Source organism: Pleuronectes platessa, chromosome 1 (genome assembly GCF_947347685.1).
Source record: "Pleuronectes platessa chromosome 1, fPlePla1.1, whole genome shotgun sequence".
NCBI classification, from domain to species: domain Eukaryota; kingdom Metazoa; phylum Chordata; class Actinopteri; order Pleuronectiformes; family Pleuronectidae; genus Pleuronectes; species Pleuronectes platessa.
In genome coordinates this window covers 21866798-21888197 of record NC_070626.1, presented here as the reverse complement: position 1 = coordinate 21888197, position 21400 = coordinate 21866798, and the positions used below count along the sequence as shown (strand labels likewise).

The 21400-nt window shown below is 41.4% G+C and overlaps 1 protein-coding gene across 1 annotated transcript in view; it reads left to right on the top strand.

The window, feature by feature from the left end:
- The first annotated feature begins 1229 nt into the window (after positions 1–1229).
- lgr4 (leucine-rich repeat containing G protein-coupled receptor 4) overlaps positions 1230–21400 on the top strand; it is a 28390-nt gene continuing 8219 nt past the window's right edge. Inside the window, exons 1-6 of the mRNA XM_053436215.1 lie at positions 1230–2166; positions 9418–9489; positions 14446–14517; positions 15250–15321; positions 19063–19278; positions 20427–20498. Coding sequence (XP_053292190.1) covers positions 1985–2166; positions 9418–9489; positions 14446–14517; positions 15250–15321; positions 19063–19278; positions 20427–20498 — 686 coding nt within the window. The 5' untranslated portion in view covers positions 1230–1984. The remainder of the gene's footprint in view (positions 2167–9417; positions 9490–14445; positions 14518–15249; positions 15322–19062; positions 19279–20426; positions 20499–21400) is intronic.

Below are 21400 nucleotides of genomic sequence, written 5' to 3'. Positions count from 1 at the left end.
GTGTGTGAACCTTGACGTGATTTACCCTAGAAAGCATATTCGGGCAAAGGGAATTCTAATGAACTAAGGGGCTGAATACATTTTCAAATTAAAGATTTTTGCTTTGTATTTTTAATAGATAACTCCTAAATAACCTCAAATATAATTTTTTACTGTAACTAAAAGACTAAGTCCGGACGAATGTTGTAGCTTTGTATCCGGAATAATCTTGTTCCATGTAAACTCACGTGCAAACACACATCACATGACTATTTACATTCACCGGGCCTGCCAGTGTAACCAGGAATCAGTCTGTCTACAGTGTAGTTGTATTTCTCGTTGCCGCCGTAATATAATTTTGGGATTAACCAAACAAATCCAACCATGATTCAATTGATCTGGTCAATCAAAATTTTGGTCCGTTGGTCTTTCACACCTGTTATTCTGGTTCAGACTTAGCTGTGAAAGCCTCCTACAATACAGCCCCGGGGTTTTTCAAACTAAAACTGGGCCAGCAACTTTTCCAACTTTCTCTGTTTTAGGCGCTTGAAAACTCCAGAGTAGTGTGGACACCAGGTGTAAACACACAGTGATGCATTTTAAAACTAAAATGTAATGTGGACACAGCCTGTGTCTCTTTTGTACTTTTGGTCTCTTGTATCTCTTTGTCTTTTCTACGTTTTCCTTTTGCTGTAATTGGACATCTATTTGTTGATGTTTTGGGTCTATTTTAAGTCAGTTTGAATAACTTTGTATGTCTTTCTATCTCTTTCGTGTTCATTTTACAACTCTTTGTTGTTGTTTTGTGTCTATTTTTTGTCTTTTTGAATCAGTTTGTATGTTTTTTCCTCCCTTTGTGGTCATTTTACATTTACCTGTTGTGCTTTGTGTCTATATTTAGTCATTTTGAGTCACTTTGTATGTTTTTTCATCTCTTTGTGGTTGTTATACATCTCTTTGTTGTTGATTTGTGTCTATTATTTGTCATTTAGAGTCACTTTATATGTTTGCTAATGTTTTTGTGGTCCTTTTACGTATCTGTGTTGTGCTTTTGTGTCTGTTCTGAATCCCTTCATGTGTTTGCTCATCTCTTTGTGGTCATTTTACCCCTCTTTGTTGTTGTTTGTGTCTATTACAGTCCTTTAGAATCACTTTGCATGTTATTTTTCAGTGACATTCTGCAGGTGAAGCCCAGGGCCTCCCCTGGTCGTTTGGGGCCCTGGACCCGCCCCTGCTCGCGGTGCACCATGTTTACAGAGCGGTGTGGGGATCTGCACTCACTCGTCCACCTCAGGAAAAGTTTGACCCGGTGTTTCTTCCTCCTTCCCAGCAGCGAGTGCTGGTTGTTGGCTGTGCAGACTGACGCTGCGGTGCAGGTCTCGGAGTAGCAAAGGCCGGGCCCAGTGCTGCAGGTTGTCCGGTAGGGTGCTCGCCCGCCTGCCTGCAGAGCTGTTGATGTCAGGAGCAGAGGAGGGGGACGCGAGGAATGGCTGAAAACAGACGGTGATCTCTTGCGAGGGGGGCACAGCAAGTGATCGTCCGGTTACCGAGAGCTTCACCGGATCCGCTTCACAGCGACGCGACACCAGGCGCCGCTCGGTGTTTTCTCCGGGAGAGGGAGGGGGGTGGGGGGGGGTTATTTAATGGGACAACGAAAACGCCACAAAAAAAAAACGCAAGGTAGGCTCCCGCTCCTGTCGCCAGCTCCGCCGCTGAATGTTCACTCACAGGGGGTCGAGGAGACATGTCCAGCCCCTCGCCTTCGAAGGCAGCTCCCGGGTCTGTGGCGCTCAACTTTACGTGAACGTGGGTGTTTTTTCGCTGGGGGCTCGTTAAAACGTGTGATATGTTTTGAGAGGAAAAAAGCGTCATCTCTTCATGCCTCAGCCGAGAGAACCGCATGAGAGGAAGCCCGGAGCAGACTAACACGCCGCGGACAAAGCCTCCCCTTCCCGCCCGCCTTTCCCTCCCGTCGCCTTCCACCTGAACCGAACGGGCAGACACAATGCGTGGGGATCTGCTGTGGATGTGTCTGTGGGCTCTGCTCCGTCCTGCCGCCGCCGGTCAAGGGCAGTCGGCGGCCGTGTGTTCGCCGTCGTGCGGCTGCGATGAAGATGGAGGTGCGGACTGCTCGGGCAGAGGACTGACCAGCGTCCCGGCCGGACTCAGTGCCTTCACCTACTATCTGTAAGTGCCACCACCACCAACATCCAGCAACTCGAAACATGGCTGTGCACTCAACACATGTCCCACAGCGAAGGGCCGCGTGTGATGGGATGTTGTTGTGCCGGTGATGGACACTCCACATCACTTAACTTTCCACTAAAGGAGAAATACCGTGAGGGAGATGTAGTCACACACTGTTGGGTAGTGAGGGCTCCGGTCGTGATTTAGTGTGTCACAACCCGGAGTGTCACTTTTAAAACTTTACAACAACTTGTCACCAACTTTCCAGGCACGTCTAAAACGTTCTATTCCCAACAGGAACCACGTTAAGGCAGCTTTCAGTTTGGACACGTGTAGGTCTGCAAGTGTTTTCATAATGAGGATGTTAAAGATAATGTGTGATTATTTAGCACCTTTTCAAGAATAAAAGTTACAAAGGGCTCTACTAACAACAACACTAAGAGAAGTTCAAGTAGAGACTACACACAAACATTAAATTCAGAAAACTTAATATGATCAGTCTTATAAAACAGTCAAAATAGACAATTTTACCAGAAAAAGTGACCTCTTTAAATATCCTCTTTTGTCAGATCGTCAGTCTAAAACCCGAAGAGCTTCCAATTTGACCGGGAGATGCATCGGATTCTCACATTTTAAAAACCGTCAATCCATAAAAGTTGAAACAAAATCATAACAATTATCAAAGTAATTGGCAACTCATTTTCCGGCAAATCAACTTATCTGTTAATCGATTAATAGTTGCGTGTTGGCCATTCTGGAATAGATTAGACAATTTATCTACAGAAAACAAATCAGAAACTCTATTGTTTATCTATATAATTAATTTCTGTTCATGGGTATTGCAATAAATCATTCTCTGTGGTTCCAATTCCTCAAATGGGCAGGTTGATTCTTTCGTTTGTCATGATTGTAGACTTAATATTTCTGTTGTATAGATTCGGTTGACTTGGCGATTTCAATAGATTTCATCTTGGACTTTTGGTATTTGCGTGTTTTTCCCAACTCTCAGTTTACATTTAAAACAATATTTACAGTTTTATAAAGCTTAGGTGAGCAGAAAAGTCAGAATGTTGACCAAAGACTAAACAATGAGTCAGATGTTATAATTACTGCAGATTACCTTTCTCTCTATGGAACTACTGACAGTTTTCTCCACTTTATCATAAGCATGATTTGTATTTTGTGACCTTAGCCTCGCACAGACATTATATGCTGTCTAGCAGAAAGTTGTTTTAAAAGAAATATATTCAGGTCTCAGACTTTTTTTGCCAGGAATGATACAAAGCTTAGGGCCAAACCAGCTAAGGTTGGACTTACAACCAGGATATATTGGATTCAGACATTAGTTTGGCCCCTGACAAGCATTTTATTTTTCAGGCACAAAGAACACATTTTTTTTTCTGAGACCACAAAAACAACCTTTCTTTTAAAGACGTCCTGCTGCTGCACAACAATTTCCCCCCAAGGTTTGGATAGGAAACACTATGACTTGATTGTAGAGTAATGTTTGGAGTGCTGTGATCACAGATGGGGCTACATTTGGGCGAGTTATGCTGCATGGATTGAAGCCAGCAGAGCCTTGTACATTGCTGTACATAAATTATATAATTAGTTGTCAAACTTGTGCCAGACTTAAACTAGTAGATCAAGTAAGGCTGCTTATAAGAGAACATTTTTGCTTTTTCAAAGCAGAAGCAATGGGCACCAGGTATGATAGGTCGGTGGAGTGGTGTAGATACAGTTGATGATTGCCCCATCTAGAAACTCCTTCGTTTCACAGCCACTGGGTTAATCATAAACTTAAGTACCCACCTCTGCAGCAGCATTGAAAACAACAATTTATTGCGTCTTGTTGTAATTTCTCAGCTTCCTTGAATAATAAGTAGAAGAAGTTATGACTTTTTAAGGTTAATTTTAGTGTACATGTTAATTTAGAGCGAATTACGTGTTTGAGATAAAATAAACTTGTGTTTCACTGTCCCCTTGCCTTTAAGTGTAAAGGTTTGCTCTTGTTCGTGGAAACCTCTGTGCTGTTTGCCACCTTTCTAAGAATGGTGGGTTAAGTCTCGCTTCACCAGAACCAACACTGTGCCACTTGAAATCACAATTGTGAAGAGAGTGTTAGGTAAAGTAAACAGAGGGAGTGGATTCATATGCCAGGCTGTCAAGACATGTCACACGAGGCCTGCTGCCTACAGCTGAAACTGTTAAGGCATACTTTTCTCCTCTGGGAAAAACAATGCTCCAATGTATTAGGGGCCGTCTGACATCTTTAACGTGAAACAATTTTTCACAAAATTATATCATACCCCTTACCGCCCCTCTGCTGGACTATTTTATGCCGGAGTGGAAAACAATACTTTTTTTTCACAATTGTGTTGTCTTCACTGTCTGCTCTGCACATGGTTATCTAAATGCTCTGTGACAGGTTTTAAACAGTGAAGTGCCTGGTACATTCACCTCAAACTCTTCCAAAAGTATGTGAAAGGTTGTTTGTCCCTCTCTCTGTCCTACTCTCATTTGTTCTCCTGGTCTCTTGAACTCTAGTTGTCCTCTCCCACTCCCTCCGTCTTTTGTATGTGAAGCACTGGGGTTAGGGATCATGATGGATTAGTGAGACATATTGCAGCTGCAAGGGCTCCTTCTTTCGTGGCTAATGCAGCTACAATGGTCTGCTGATGTGTAAAGGAAAAGTCTTATACACAAGTGTTTTGCCATTGCAATATATTAACCGAACCGGCACAAATGTTTTTACAGACATCGTGCATGTTGAATCAGTGTCGTGGCGCAGAGACAGAGTAAAATCTAGTCTTGTCAATGTGAAAAACAGGGAAACATGAAGGTGTTTTGTAAGCTTAGCCGTGCCCAAAGGTCAGGGAAATGACATGGATAAATATTTAATGCTATTTATTTTATTGTTCTATTGATTTTTACCTTTTTTATTTTAGAAAAAACATACGTTGTACAATAAATCATATGACAGTGTTGGACTGGTCTCACCTACAGCCCACAGGGGCTCGATTCTTGGCATTTGTAATGGAAACAGCTCTGTCACAGAAAAGCAGATGAGAGAAAAGAGGAGGCCCCTGAGCCTGTTACAAAGCAAACACTCCTTTTGAAGGTATGTAGTTTACCTGCCACCGAGTCTCTGCACAGGTTTAATTCTTGGCACGGTATCTGCATGAACTCTTGCACATCTAAAGGAAGCAAGAGCGAGTTAGCGGCTTACATCTCACTTGAGTTGGGCCCTTTCATAGTATGAACAAGGTTAAGACTTACAGAAAATGGAGGGGTGGAGTCAGGGGTCTTGCACTCTGCTTGTGAGGCTAGGCTGCTTCACCACTGGTGCCCTCAATCCTTTTTTAACTGAATGATACTTTTGTTCTTGGTCAACAGAGGTGAAAGGAGCCAGTCAGTGGTTCTCGCTCCCAAACTGGATGACTTGTGGACGGGAGAATATTAATGCCCTCTCCCCTTCTCCCGACCCTGTCCTCCACTTCGACACCTATCCACTCCCCCATCTCGTAGTTGTGTTGTTGTGTTGTTTTTGCTGAATCTTGTGCCAAGTGTTCATTAACCAAATATTACCACGAGCGGAGTTTGGTAGAATTCAAGTTTTTAAGTTTTTGGGTTCATGTCGTACACCTGGCACAAAGTGTGACCCAAGTGTCTCTGCTAGTTTAAAAACCACGTAGGCCATTTTATCGTCTACAGACCATTTTGTTTAGATTGAAAATATGCTTGTGCCCATGGGCATGTTGGTTTTGAGATGAGATGTGGTCAGTTGCATTGTTATCAGACAGTGATTGGGCTTATGACCAATAAAAACATGGTCTGAAGTCAATAGGACGGTATTTCACTGTTATCCTAAGGACCATTTATCAAGATAGTTGGCTAATATGGGCTTACAAGGGTGGGTTGGACTACAAGCTCTGTGTTACACAAACAGATGGTGTGCTCACATGCATTCACTTTGCACACAAGCTGATCTGTTTCTTCTGCAGAGAAGAATTCCCTCTTACTTCCTTGCCAATCTGTCATTATAAGCGCACCTGCCCTTTGGGGAACGGGTGATGGCACGCTAACTGGTTAATTGCTTGTTTCACTCTGACCACACTCTTGATTAATTTAGAGGAGTGCAACCAATTTATACACTTGCGCTTACAAAACTTGATTTGGACACACTGTAAAAGCATGTGCTACATGTGCATCAGACCGTAGGCTTAGATTGTTAAAACAGAGGCTTAGGTCTTAGGACAGAAGTGATGATGTGAGAGTTTAAGATGATGGGAAGATGTTCAGAGGTTAGTTTGACACATGAAAAATATTTATTATGTGCTATGTTTGTCATATTGAGAGCAAATCACGGACTTGTGACCATAAATCTCTGTAATCGTTGGTAGCTGACATGAGTTTGAAGAAAGCAAAGTATAGTATAGCTCAAGCCAGGAGCAGAGGGAAGCTGCAAATTCTGTATGATCTGTAATCCAGATGGACAAAAACAAGTTATCTTTTAAATATATAGTAAAAATAATTTGCTTATTTACTATTTTTAATATGAACTGTCAATGCATTGCATACTTTATTTCACAATGCTGATTCATCCTTCATTATTCCAGTTTGTTAATCTAATTCTGTATTTGGCTCTCCAGTGTTGTTGTAATTGAAACAACTGCTTTTATCAAGACTCTTTCTTCATCTTACGTTTACCACTGAATGATAATGTTCAGCTAGGAATCATTGTTTCTCTATAAAGCTTCTTAGAGAATACAAATAATTAGAGGTATTATTTTTCTTGAAGGACGATGCCTTTTATTATGTTAAATTGTTATCATCAGCTTTGTTTTTACTTTAAGAACTGGTCTTTGTCACTCTGTCACTTACCATATACTCTTCAACGGTTGTATATTCTGCTGTTAGTGTGTTGTACACTCGGGGGAAACTGAGAGACCTTCCTAGTTCAACACAGTGTGTTACCATGTGTCCACAAAGTTATGTTTAATGTTCTTTCTGCATTGGCTATCCTTCCCTAACCTTAACCAAGTAATGTGATTAGGTAAACATGACCGGGAAAAAGTTCAGTTGTTGAATATTTTAGTCGTAAACAAATGAAATACTCTATCAGTATATATATATTTTAATGATGCATTCAAGAGTACTATTAAAAAAAAAATGGTATCAAGGAAATTTACAGTTGGCCAAGTTTTTTATCAGAAATGTTGGTTAGAAAATCATAAAGTGTGGCATCCTTTAAGTGTACGATGGACAACCACATGAGGCTGCATGCCAACTTGGGTTTTCAGTACATATACTTAGATGGCAGCTATTAATGTTTGCTTGTTGAGACCTCTGTGCCTCGTCGCAGGAATATGTACCGCGAACAAGCAAACTAGCAATGTCCTGCCCGCAAGCTGTGGATGGTAGAAACTAAACGGATATTTTGACAGTTCACAGAAACACAAATAAATCAATTAGCGGGAGATTGGATATAAGGCCACATTGATACAAAATAATGTCACCTTACTTTATTTTGTTGCATATGCTTTAGGGTATAACTTGGTACTTGGAACTCAATGCAGTGCCCTCTTGTTGGTCACCCTTTGTTTTGTCTAACCAGTGCAACATATTTTTGTCTGCTTCCGAAGACATTTTCCATCGTCCAGGGGATGCTGAGATGCAGTTAGTCTCCAGCCGTGGTGAAATACATTTACTGATACCTGGTTGTGGAAGCGTTTAGCCTTGTCCCCATTTATCACAGCTGCATTTTTAATGTCCTCTTCAATCCATCGTAGCTGGGACAGGCCCGGACCTTGATGAGTAAAGCAGCCAGGCACAGAGGGAGGGAGGAAGTGTGATAGAGGCCTCCCATGCGCCCCGGCCCTGCATGTGGCTCAGACCAGTCAACAGTCTGAGGAAGATTGAGTCAAACGGTTTGAAATGTGGTTAGGGATGCATCCATCTGACAGCCCGTGGTGGCAGATCTGCTGTGGTGGTTGCAGAACCACCACTGTGTTGTCAGGGTGGGATAAAAAAAACCATAAAGAGTAGGGGGACGTTGATAGAATTGTTATTGTTGTAGCTGCACACTCTATAAGGTAATTGGATAACCAGGTAAGTGGAGATGGGACATAGGTTGCTGGTATGATGAGGGTTCTGTCAGGGCCCGCCTTTTAAGGCTTCTTTACGCGTGTGTTTTTGTGTGTGTGTGTGTTTTTGTGTGTGTGTGTGTGTGTGTGTGTGTGGTTGGGACTGCAGAGGAAGGGCAATATGATCCTCGTAGGATTCAGAGGCCCACACACAAGGTCCTAGAGAGATCTGGCAGTGAAATTCAAGATGACCAGTTGGAGAGTGAAAGAGAGGGAAGGCTCATTCGCTCACTCACGGGGTTGCTACATTTGTGAATCCCGGATGTTTTTTCAGTCTTGATATGAGACATGGGGGGGCGGGGGGGGTTCTTTGGGGCAGGTTAGTGGATTTATTTTCAAGATTAGGGAACAAGAGCTGAGTCTCCTTTCACTTGAGTTGATTGTAGACACAATATAGCATTTTGTCCCTTTTCTTTCAATGTCATTGCCGGTAGAAAACTGCAATGCTTTCCTATAGAAACATTTTCAGCGCTGTATATATAAGTATCTAAACGCATACTCGTATTAGCTTTGGTGGGGAAGCAAATCAAGTCCTGCGTGCATATTTTTCATGCTGCCACATGCCTATCTCTACCTGAAGTTGGTTTGAAAAATGAAGATCCCTGCGGCTAAAGAGAAGGACTTTTTCAAGGGGTTCTGTCATTCATGTTGCACACATGCAGGCACTGTCAAAAACTTGTAAAACTCATGAAGGATGTGTGACATAGCTAGTTGTTTGTATATGTAGTGACCCCCCCCCCCCCCTCTTAATTGCATGGTTTCTATAGTTTAAGGGATTAAATAAGACTCCATACACAATTTTATTTTGAGGGCTATGCAGTATTAATAGGTAAGGAAAATAAAAAGGATTTAAATAGATCAATACAAGGGAAATGGTCAATTAATAAGGTGCAATACTGCCACAAAGATGCATTAATAAGAGGCTTTTGAGAATAATTAGGTTTCTGAAGTCTCTGTTGTTGGAAACGGATTTAAAGTCAGTTTTCATGTGACCCTCTCGCCCATTATGTTTACTAACATCCTAAAAGCAAGTTTAACACACTCTGATTTAAAGGTTTGAATGAGCTACTTGTGTTCCTAACAGATTTTGTTTTTGATCCCACAGTGACCTGAGCATGAACAACATCACTGAGCTCCCGGCCTACGTATTCAAGAACTTCCCCTATCTGGAAGAACTGTGAGTACATGCCCCCTTCTTCTCTCGCTAATGATGTATTTACTCTGTACAATGTTGACATGAGGGCTGGTTTTTTTAATGATATGCACCTGGGTATCTCAGTATGCACTGCAAAACACACACAGTGCAGCCACACAACATGCTCTCCCTCTCATCTGAAGCAGATAAGCACGACATTACGCGAGGCAACGAATCACTCACCATTCAGGAGTTGTATAAGGGCAGTTTAAAAAAAAAAAAAGGTGCAGTAAACCTCAATTAAAAAGATGAGGTCAGATGACACGTATTGAGGCTATGATCATGTGACATCCTGTTTGGATTCTCTTGCTTTTAAGGGATTATCAGCGTGGCAACAGCACATCTACGCTGTGGGGCTCTTTTGAGTGGCGTACATCTAATCTTAGCGGGTGTTTGTTATTTCTTCGCTATTTAAATACTCCGCTGTCTGGCTCGCTGCTGCAGGGAGCCCGAGATAAAATCTGTCTACCTGATATCAGGTAACACGCGGCCCTGAGAATTCAAACTGACCAGCGAGAGCAAGGAGCGGCTTTAGCTCCACTTGGTCTTAGCAGTTTTTTCCTTTTTCTTTTAGCTCTCGTGCACCTTTTCAGCCGATTAAGTCTTCACCCTCTTCTTTTCCATACAGCACTCCAATCTGCTTTGTTGAAAGGCAATTTTCTTTTCATCACATTTTGCGGAGGAATGCAAGACAGGAAGGAAGAGGGCAAAACAATTGTTTCCATAGCAACAGGGCCAAAAAAGCAACCCTGTCTCACTTCTACTTCTTTCTTTCTTCAAAACATCATAACGAATGGACTCTTGTTGGGTTTGTCTGTTTCTGAAGAATGACATTTTGATTGACATACACCGGTAGTTCACCTGAGTTATTTAACCGTTTTCTTCCTGGTTAGTCTCAGTGAACTCTGGTGGATGAGTTTTTTCGCTCAGGGCTGAAGCAGTGTCAGTGAACCAGAGCATGGGTCCTGAGGGCAAAGACAGGGAGAGACAGAGTTGACAGAGGAGGAGAGCAGGCCATCCTCATTCACGACAGGAGTGAAGACAGGGGAGGAATATTCCCTCCTTCACAGTCACGCAATCTCCTGTGCTTTCTTTCTTCTTTGCCAAAGGCACAACAAAGCTCAGCAGATGTGATGATAGGTGTTCTCCGTCTCCTTCGCAGTTTGTGTGTATTCTTGAAAATAACCCATGACCAATAGACTATATCTACAGACACCTTTATTTACCGGTCTATTTATAATGGTTTGTAAAGCACCAAGGATATTGCATAAAATCATTTTTGACTGGTTTGAATCCGGTTGAATGATATCCCCTGAAATCCAATGAGGTCTAATCGATCTTTTACCTGCAGCTTTTATGTGAGCTCAACTTTAAAAATGCTTTTGTCAGAATTCTCTACTGACAATTTACTCTTCAGACACACACTCACTGGAGAGCCTCTTCTAGTAGAACCGCTGCCCCATCTACAACACAGGTATTCACAGAGTGAGTCATTCAAAGAACCTGAACGTTCTTCCAGTGATTGCAAAAGCTCTACTGGACTCCCTTTCTCTCCAGCACAGAGAGATGAAGTACTTTATATCCATACTCCGAGTTTACCCTGACCCTCTGCATCACACACGTTTTTTAGATATGTTGTGAGGGAGGGTTCCTGTTCAGAATTTAAGGGGGGGAAGATACTTTATAAAGATTTTGGAGTTATGCTCTGGAATGTTGGCTCATTGGTTTATTTTCTTGAACATGTAATAATGAGGCTCTAAAAGTTTTTATATTTTCTTTAAAAGATTAGGTTCAGTGTTACATAACTTTCAAAAGAAATCATGTTTTTTGTGAACGACTTCAATAACTACAAAACCTAAGAGCCTTAACTTCTTCTGTCAATGAGAAGCTCACCAGTGCCATAAATCACAGCAGCAGCTAATATACCCGTCATGGTTGCATGAAATAAAACACCACAGCTGGTCATTTGTTAAAAAATAAGTGATTGTTTCCTTCTCAGATGTTTCTTTTGGATTGTAGTTAACTTAAAAAAACGAGATATTCATGATTTAGCCATGCGACATCATCTGTGGGGAAAACAAATGTAACTTAAAGAGCTATGGCACTTCCCAACTCTGTTATAATGACAAGGTTGTTGAAAATGGTCATAAGAACATTGTCATAGACATCAACAGAGGAAATGAAGTCATCAACCTCTAACTACTACCTTCACCAACCGTGATCTGAAAGGTGTGTGTTGCACATGTGGGAGCATGTTGTGGGGAGCGGGTGCTTGTTTGGGCTTTGCCACAGCGGTTTCCCATATAGACATTAAATAGTGCTGTCACTGGGAAGTCAAGGCCGGAATGCTTTTATTTTGTAATTTTTGCAACTGACGTTCGTGCCTTTACAGCTGTCAGACCACACTTCTGGCTTCTTTGTCAATGTACTATTGACAAAGGTAAACCTGTGGGAGTGGTGTTGCACAAGGAGAGGATTTAGCCTTTCCTCAGTGAGATTTAGCACATTCTTTAGCCCCTATCGAAGCCTGGGGGGACAAGTATTGAATTTGCTGAGAGATGCAGAAGGAGAAGAAACCTTAACACTTTGTCAAACCATGTTTGCATGTGATGATTAGCTTATTGGGCATCTCGTTGAAAATCCAAAAGAACGTGCCATTTTTTGATTTGTCGGCTTCCATATCCTTGTGAAGAAGTCATGATTAAAACAGCAGATACAGATTAAAAAAGCTGTTGAAATGAATGCTCTCCACAAATTGTGTATTTTAAAATATCAGGTATCCCTAAAGCCAAATGAAGCTGAAATGACCACTTATGATTAAGCTGTAGAGCTTTCATATCCAAATATGACAGCGTTGTTCAACCAAAACAAATCAAACTGAACTGGAAAAACACGGCATTTTGATCTTAGCGAGCAGTTGAAGATTTGTTGGTGGAGGCCCGTGATGATGAGACGTATGGTATTTTACAATATTGTAAATAAATATCCAGTTTAGTTGCAGGTTTCCAGCTGTAATGACACTCAAGATTGACCTTTTTCATTACTGCAACTGTGTCCCTGCAAACTATAGGCACACTGGCTTATCTTGTTTCTTCAGAAGATTATGTACATTTCACCTTGTTTGTGCTAAATTCTTGTTATGAGAATTGTTTTATAGTTCTGAGCTGTTGTGTTGGAATTGATTGAATTATCTTGGAGTCTGGACCAATTTGTCTTATGGGCAATACACGCCTGGAGACCGGAGGTTCCCCACCCTTGATTTAAAGATTATTTATTTGCTGAGTCTATATTCATTGCATTTTTGGGGGACTTTGGTTTTTATTAACAATAAACCTTTTCTCTCTCAGCCATTTTCCTTTATTTAGTATTTTTTCCTTTGCTGTTTGCATTTAGTTTTGTGGAAACTGTATCAAAACTGGTGGATGGAAACTTGTTGAACCAGTAAAATGTATTGCAAACAAACAAATGTCTACATGAGGGTTATGTGGTCTAACACAGTCGGCCACGGTTCTCAGGCTCACACCCAGCAGCTCCTGTTGCAGGGAATTCGGCCTGGCCTGACTCACATTGCAGAGTGATAAATCTGTTGCTAATCTCTCAAGACAGATAATATACTTGGGCTCTGTGTGCCAGTCTGCCTGTCCCATGCTTATTTACACCCCTGTTTCCGATGCACTTCCTGTTCTAAGCAGGAAAGGGAGGTGTTCCCTGCCCCCTCAAGTAATTTGTGCAGAGGCTCAAGCAGCTGTCTTATGATAAATCATTGACGAACATAACATTTTTCCTCCACTGGCCAGTAGATCAGAGTTTTACTGGCCTCTAGTATATTTTCGCTGGCCTGGCAATAAAATACATGAAAATCACTGTTTTATCTTATAACCTAAAGATTAAATAATAATGACAATATTCACAACAGTTATTACCACAATGGAACAATGCAACAAATTTCTAATATTTTCAGTAATTATTTACATATTAGATAATCAGTGAGTACCGTGCAGTAAATGAGATGCCGATATTGTATGCGATGTATTGTTTAGACTGCTGCCTGTTTTGTGCGAATAATACTCAACTCTATGAAAAATCCACAGCACTCTGCATTAGTTAAGCATTTACGTCAGCTAGCGCTATTTACTCTCTACAGTCACTGAGCAATGACCAGGTGAAACAGAAGCACCCGGCTGCTCCACCTCTCGCCTGAATAATGATGAGGACTTGTTGCTGTTGTGAACGCGTCCATGCAGAGAACCTCTAGATATGCATCGTGGTTGCTTGGCTTGTGCTTTGTGCACAGAACATAGCAGAGATTCACTTTTCATGCAGCATTGGAGGCACCAGCCAATCAACTTGGTTCAACAAACACTGAAGTGCAGACACTAGCCATTCAAATCCTGTTCCTGTGAAAAGAGGCGACGCAGGCAGCTGGTGAGCCTGATGTCTGGTTATCTGGTTATGGATTTAATTATTTGAGTACTTCTCTAAAGCATTGCATTAATTGCTGGAATGCCTAGCTAGCATGCCTAGTTAGCACGGAAGATGACTGAGTTTCTTTTTTCCCCCAAGCGGGGAACTGTGAATTGTTTTCTACTGTCTTTTTAAAGAAAGCATTGACCATAGATGGTTGGGAGGCACAAGGAGAGATGTAAGGAGGGGACACCCATGCAAAATTCTAATCTCTTGAAGGCGTCAGACGAAGTGACAACAGGCCATGGGACAGACGCATGTCTTCGACGTCCCAGACCCCATGTTCAGCTTGAGAACGGAAACTTGATCTGCTGAGGCGCTGCATGTGTTCTTAACACCATGCATTGCCTTATTCAGAAACACAATAAACTCTGTTGTTACGGAATGTTCTTTTTGCAGGAGAAAAAAAATGGTTTCCTGCAGCCTATGAGAAATGTATTTTTAATATGAGCTCAACTTTTTTCTCTCACACAGACGACTTGCGGGGAATGACCTGTCATTCATCCACCCTGAAGCCCTGTCTGGCCTGCATCAGCTCAAAGTCCTGTAAGCACACAACCTCCCTGTCTCCACCACCACCACCAGTGTTTGTACACTAACAAACACACACACATTCATGGCTGTGACAGCGTGAAGTTTTCCACACACTGGGGGAGAAAGTAAATACTGCAGTTTGTGGCAACATTATGGTGCTGTCAGTCATTGACACCCTAATCATAGTCAGCATCCCCGTAGAACTGGAACATTTTCTCTAAGAAAATTGCATAAGTGAAATCTGGCAGTACACACAGTTGACTTGTATAGACTTGGACACTGAACTCTGTTGATTCTGCTCTGAGCCAAAAGTTTAAAGTCCTGTGGAGCTACAGGTGAGGTCTTGGATACCAGACTTAAACAAAAACACATGGAAGCAATTTCTGTACTCTAATATCAAGTGATTTATACTTGTCACAAATGAAAACAAATTGAAGTATGTAGAATGAAGTAATGGACCACAGATCAAACAATCCCATTCACATTAGGTGTGGGTCAGTTCTTACAAATATAAGTAGAGGGCGCACAGTTGTTTCTACATTGGCTGACAGTTTATGAGATACCTGCACCACAGTTTGGAGTTGTGTGTATTTTTTTTTATTTTTAAACACTGATATAGGAAGAGTGTGTCAATTAATTGTTTTGTTGAATTTAAACAACAACACACACACGCACTGTTTTAGATTTGATGATGTGAAATTGTCAGTTGAGTTAAAAATAACCATTTTGTCATCATACCTTCAGGATGCTCCAGAATAATCAGCTAAAGACGGTTCCCAGTGCGGCCCTGAAGAACCTTCAATCGCTCCAGTCTCTGTAAGTCATAAACCCCCCCCCCCCCACACACACACACGCATGCATATATGGGGAATTATCTTTTATAATCCTAAGTGGATTTCCATATTAGGGAAAAACACACTGTTATTGCAGAAGAGTATTTGATAACAAATTTTGTGAGATGAATGTAACTTTGTTTGGTGGTACAGTCAAGCATTGCCTTGCAGCAGCCTCAGCTATGGACAGAAACATGTCTTTTGAATTGTTGGCGATGGTTTTGGTGGTGATTCATTTATTTTAATGCAAGAAATCCCTCTTTGATAATTTCAAGCCATAATGTCACCCCAGCCCAGTTAGTAAGTTTTATGTAGCTGTAGTTGATGAGTTATTTTGACGTAAGCTCTTGGATGGAAAGTTACACTGCAGTCCTCAGGGCTGCTGTCAGATACAGCTCTGTGGTGTATTTACACAGCCGACTAGTCAAACTGAAATTCATGGTGATGGTGCCAAAGTAACAACCACATTCTAGACAGTTACTCACAAAGATGAGAGAATAGTCACGACAGTAGTGTTGTTGCAAAGCAATACAAATCATTTCTACTGATGCATGTAAAGATCATTTTTCTAAGAAAATTTGCAGAACAAATTTATGCAGAGGTTGGTTTTCACTGGAGTTTAGTTTGAGGCTACTGCTTCATCAGTGTGAATCACGGATGAAATGGACTGAAAGAATGATCCCAATTCAGATTGAGCTTTCATACTTTTTGCCTCATCAAGGGCATGATTCAATGTATTACAGTGTTGGTGAGTTGGTCCTCCATCTTATCACCTATAGGATAGATTCCGGGAAGGTTCTGGCATCATCGAGCCGCTGACATTTGAAATTGAGAGTGAAATGTCAAACACATTCACCTCCCCCTCAGGATGAACCAGTGACCTTTGCTGTCTTTTAGTTTAGGGCCATCATCAGGTCAATTCTTTCATTTGTCCAGTACTTCAACTGTTAGTGCTAATTAGAAAATAGCACGATAACACATGTTAAGATAGTAATGATGGTACAGATCAGCATGCTAACATTGTTAGCATCAGAGATATTTTCTGACTCCGATAGCAGCTTCAAAAAAGGCCTCCGATACTTCAGGGAATGCCAGACTGGGTATTGGTAAATATGCAAATCTTTGTAGCAATCAAATTGTCTTAAGTAAATATCTTGGTATCACCGGGATAAAACTGCAATTTTCTTCTTCAACAGTTGCACTGAACTTTCACTGACAAATACTGTTTTTACAGCGGTGAAGAAATAATTGATTTCTGGTAATGTAGTTACGAAATATCTGACACTGGAAAGTCCTAAAGGTAGAAAGGCAACAAGTACCGTATGCAAGACTTCAGTCTCGTCATACAACAATGATCGCAATCATTACTTCCATACAGGGTTAGTAGCATATAGCTGTTAAAACAGGTTATATTACTAGTTATTTTTTAATGGCACTGGTATTGGATTAGAGCTCGGCATCGCCCAATGTGCAAAGTTCAAATATTGGGATCTGTTTCAGGAAGTGAAAAATGATACTGTTCTTTGTAATGCTATAGTGCAAAGCTCTGCTGTGCTTAAGTGGAACATATATTAGCTGCCAGCTTGGCTGTAAACACAGTTAACTTTATAAATCATGAAAGATTTAGCTCCAAACAACATTTAAAATAAATGTGAACTCTGGAAACACCATGACACTGTGACAGTTTCAGATTTACAAACATGTTAAGCATCAGATTAATTCAACTGTACGTGACTAATTCAGACAAATGGTTGTTTTTCACTGAGACAGTTCAAATGTTCTTGTTTACTATGAGGCTGCAGCCATCACTGTTTGTTCGATGTTATTTCGCTGGTAGGACAACAGTATGATGAGGGTTAAAACTTCATTCGTCCTCCAAGTTACACAGTTCAAATGTCATTATTTACTCATGGACATTTCTGATGTCATGTCGGGGCGGCTCCACTCGTATCACATACTTTACTCCTGCTGCAGTGTTTGTTGTTCACTAAGCCCGGCAACAGCCCAGTGCTAATGTAGGTCATTCTTATTGAGCAGATCTAACTTCTCTCTCCTCATGTCGCATTGTTGAGTTTTTAGGAGCTCATGTGTTGACTCATAAACATTAGCCCTCTCTCAATTTCCTCCTCCACTCAGCCTCACTCTTCTCATTGTGTCTCTGTGTCCACTGACTGTCAGCTGCACTGAGACCATAACATTTACATGTCTTTATTTGTGCCACCTCCCTCCACCACTGAGCTTTTTGAGTTTGACAGGGACTAAAGGAGGAAGGGATCCAGCTGGAGAAACGTCCTGAAAACTCAGCCCTCGGCTATTATCACTCCTCTATATCCCTCCTCGCGTCCTTTACTTCCCCTCTTCTTTTTTTTTTGTGCTTCTCTTCTTTTCTTTTTAACAGATGTCTCTTCTCTGTGAGGGTTTTAAGGTCTGTAGCTGAAGTAATACGCTTTGGCAGGGCCATGACTTGGTTTGTATAAAGCCTTAGAGAGCTAAATGTCAATCAAGACTGTTTTTCTTCCAGCCCAGACACTTGAGGAATTTTGAGGGAGGGCGAGACACTCGGTGAAGGAGGATAGCAGGAGAAAACGGTGCAGTGATGGTGGAAGGAACACTTGAGCAGCCATAATGCCCTTTAAATAAAGGATTTTCCCTTTCTTACAACCAAGTTGTTGTCTTCTGATCAGGGTTTAGAGCTCTCTAGTACATTATATTCCTGAGTGATTACTAAAACATTGGATTCCAGAAAGACAGCATCAAATTTGACTTTTTTTCTTTTTTTATTTACTGGTCAAAATTGAAAGATTAACTCATCACATGGTCGCCCAATAAATTCAATCATAGCATCCTCTTAGTGCTAATAAGAATTATGATTTGTAGAATTAATTTTGAGGGATTAAGAATTTCTTTCGGAGAGGGCTTATAGATTTTTCTGAATCGTCAGAGATGGAGATAAATAAGACCGTGTGGTTGCAAACAGGCAGCGTAGCTACAGAATGAAGCTCAAGTCTCGGCCGGCAGGGCCTACTCAGGACGTAGGTCCGGAGTTGAGCTGCTGACCCTCTGCTTCAAGATGAATGATTTGATGTTGTTGGAAATGCCACTTGGGCGTCTCCATTCATTCTGGAGGTATGCATGATGGGGCTAATGGAACACACCTAAGAATTAGATGCTGCCCTTTGCTCTGGAGTTCTGAAGAAATGGGCATGGTTGTGGTTGAAACAAATTAAATCATTGAAGCTTAGTTAAGTCCTGCAGATGGATTGTGGGAGAACATTGGGTTCTGTAGCCGTGCTGTACGAACTTTGTGATATGTGACTCCAAGTGACAGGTACACACAGACTAAAGAGTGAAAGATAAGTTCTCACGCGAGATAAACAACTGCATGGATGCCACAACTGGAGCAGTAACTATGAGGCCTGACCGTCTGTGTGGATAGTAACAACATTATGAGAAGTGTGACATTTTTTTTGGGTTCTCTATGAAACTGGGTTTGGGCAAATAAGAACAGTGGATAATTAATGAGGACATTTTGTATAGTATATTTAAACTATCAATTCTTAAATCACAAATGCACCATCCCTCCAAGAATGCATTAAACCTCAATCTGCGAAGTTAGATCGAGTTGTTGGGAATAATTCTGCTGCTTTCAAGACATTTATAACCGCAATCAAATGTATTTGTCAATTTAAGCATTATGTTAACTAAATGAATCTGTGTTTTGCAGTCGCCTGGACGCGAACCATATTACCATGGTTCCAGACGACAGTTTCGAAGGCCTTCAGCAGCTGCGTCACCTCTGGTTGGACGACAACAACCTGACGTCTGTCCCCGTCAGTTCTCTGGGTCACCAGGGAAACCTTCAGGCTCTCACGTTGGCACTCAACCGCATCTCGTACATACCAGACAACGCCTTCGCAAACCTCACCAGTCTAGTTGTGCTGTAAGTTTTCATAAGCTGCAGGATATTTAACAATTTTTTCTGGCTACTCGTCCGGTGAACTAAAAATACTTTATTTATTGTTGACATCAACTTGAACAAAAACATGTTTACATCCGTACTATATCAAAAAAACACCCAGAAGAACAACCTATGTAATGTAATATGTATATAGATGAGGTTTGGTGTTATGACATTTCATCAGTCAAGGCTTTCAGTGAGCTTTCTCACGACAGACGAGGAGAAGTGTGCACTAAGGTGTTCAGGGACCTATACATTACACAACTCAGCAGGAACAACCTGCTCGTGTACCTTTTTTAAAACCTTAATTAACCAGGCACACTGAGTGAGAACATTCTATTTACTAAAATGACCTGAGGCAGAGCTGAAGAGGTAAAAGACATTGGGCGTCAAGTGGATTAAGATATTTCACAAGTTGAGAACACGCACATGCGAATCCTCTGCGGTTCAATGAGGTTGCTTCAGTTTCTGAACCATGTAAAGAAATGAAAGAAGCGTTTTTTCCTCCTTACTCTTCTATACATTATCCCCATCATTTTATCACCACAAATGTATGTGTATGAGTTTTGCTTATGTTACCCTTCAACTCTGAATGAATCTTTCTACACCTTTCACTACTAATGGAATATTATGGATAGAGATAGCACTTATTAAAGTGCACTGGCACAGGATTTTTGAACCAGGGTGATTACTGTATTTGTGCATTAAGTATGTGTGGAATAATGGTGAAAAAGTTGCCCAACTCTTATACTAATGTAAAATCAAGATTACCTTGTTAGTTTTTGCCTGGTGGGCAAAATCTAAAGCCTTCCATGAGAGAAACTTGTACAAATACTGTACGTGTGTCTCAGCAACAAATCTGATGTTGTTATACATCCACACAACCACACAGAGACAAACACACACAGACTGAGTGGTATTGCTGCAGGGTTAGTATAAACATGTCAGGATAAACAGGAAGAAGAGACATTGAATCTATTAGTGCAGGAAACTCCTCTGCATATACACATACAGTATATCCACCTGATTTCACAAATCACAAGAATGTGGAAGGAATGTGAAAGATAGTTTTGTATCTGTCACAACATGAAAATCTGAAGATGTGTGTAAAACCGCTCCTGCTTTTTCAGACATCTCCATAACAACAGAATTAACGAGATAGGAGACAACTGCTTTGCCGGACTGTTGAACCTGGAGACGCTGTAAGTGGACCGTCCTCGTACAGTGTGCATCGGTTTCAGTGTGTTTGTGCTTGTGTGTGCTGGCAGCTCCCCCCCCCCCCCCGCTCCAGTCCTCCAGACATCATTGTGTCCACTTCCTCCTGTAATTGCTCTAGAATAAATAGAGCAAAGTACATGATGCTTATCAAATCTGCCCTCCCACTGTTCCCTTCCTCCTGCCACACAGCCGCACCAAATGGCAAAGAGCTACTCTAGAACACACAGATCTTTACAGATGTCCTGACACACTTTTTTTCTATCCAAACTTACAATGAGATACTTTTGAAATTAATGCCCTGTCCCAACTCCTCCCCCTTGGCCCTCCCCCTGTATATAAAGGGCCCCTTGCTGGGAGTGTCCCCTCTTAACCCAGTCTCTCACTCAGACTGTTTACAGGCTTGTTTTGAGCGATTTTCCTGAGACGCTTATCACAGCGATTCAATTTTATTTGCTACTGGATCAAGTAGATATTCCGTCACCCTGTTGAATTTCCATCTACCCCTTGGTTTTAGGGGGGTTCTAGAAACATTACGGTTGAAGGGCTAGATGGCCACTTCCCCTACATCACATGGAGAATCAAGAGAGAGAGAGAGAGAGAGAGAGATAGGGAGGCACAAGGCCAAGTGCAAAACGAAGGGGTAAAGCTAAGGGGTGAATTGGGACAGGCCAGTTCTTCAGTCCTGCTTTAAGAGTTTGAATGTGTTTTGGAGCTTAAGCTGCTCTCAGGCATTCACCGAAAACAGCTCTATTGTGATCTGTTATTTAAGATTTTCAAAATTTCATATTTTGAGGAGACTGATCTGAGAAAGGAAGGTTTGGTAACAATCAAAGAAATCTACATACATCCCGTTGTACTAAATTTATTATTGAATGGACAGAAACAT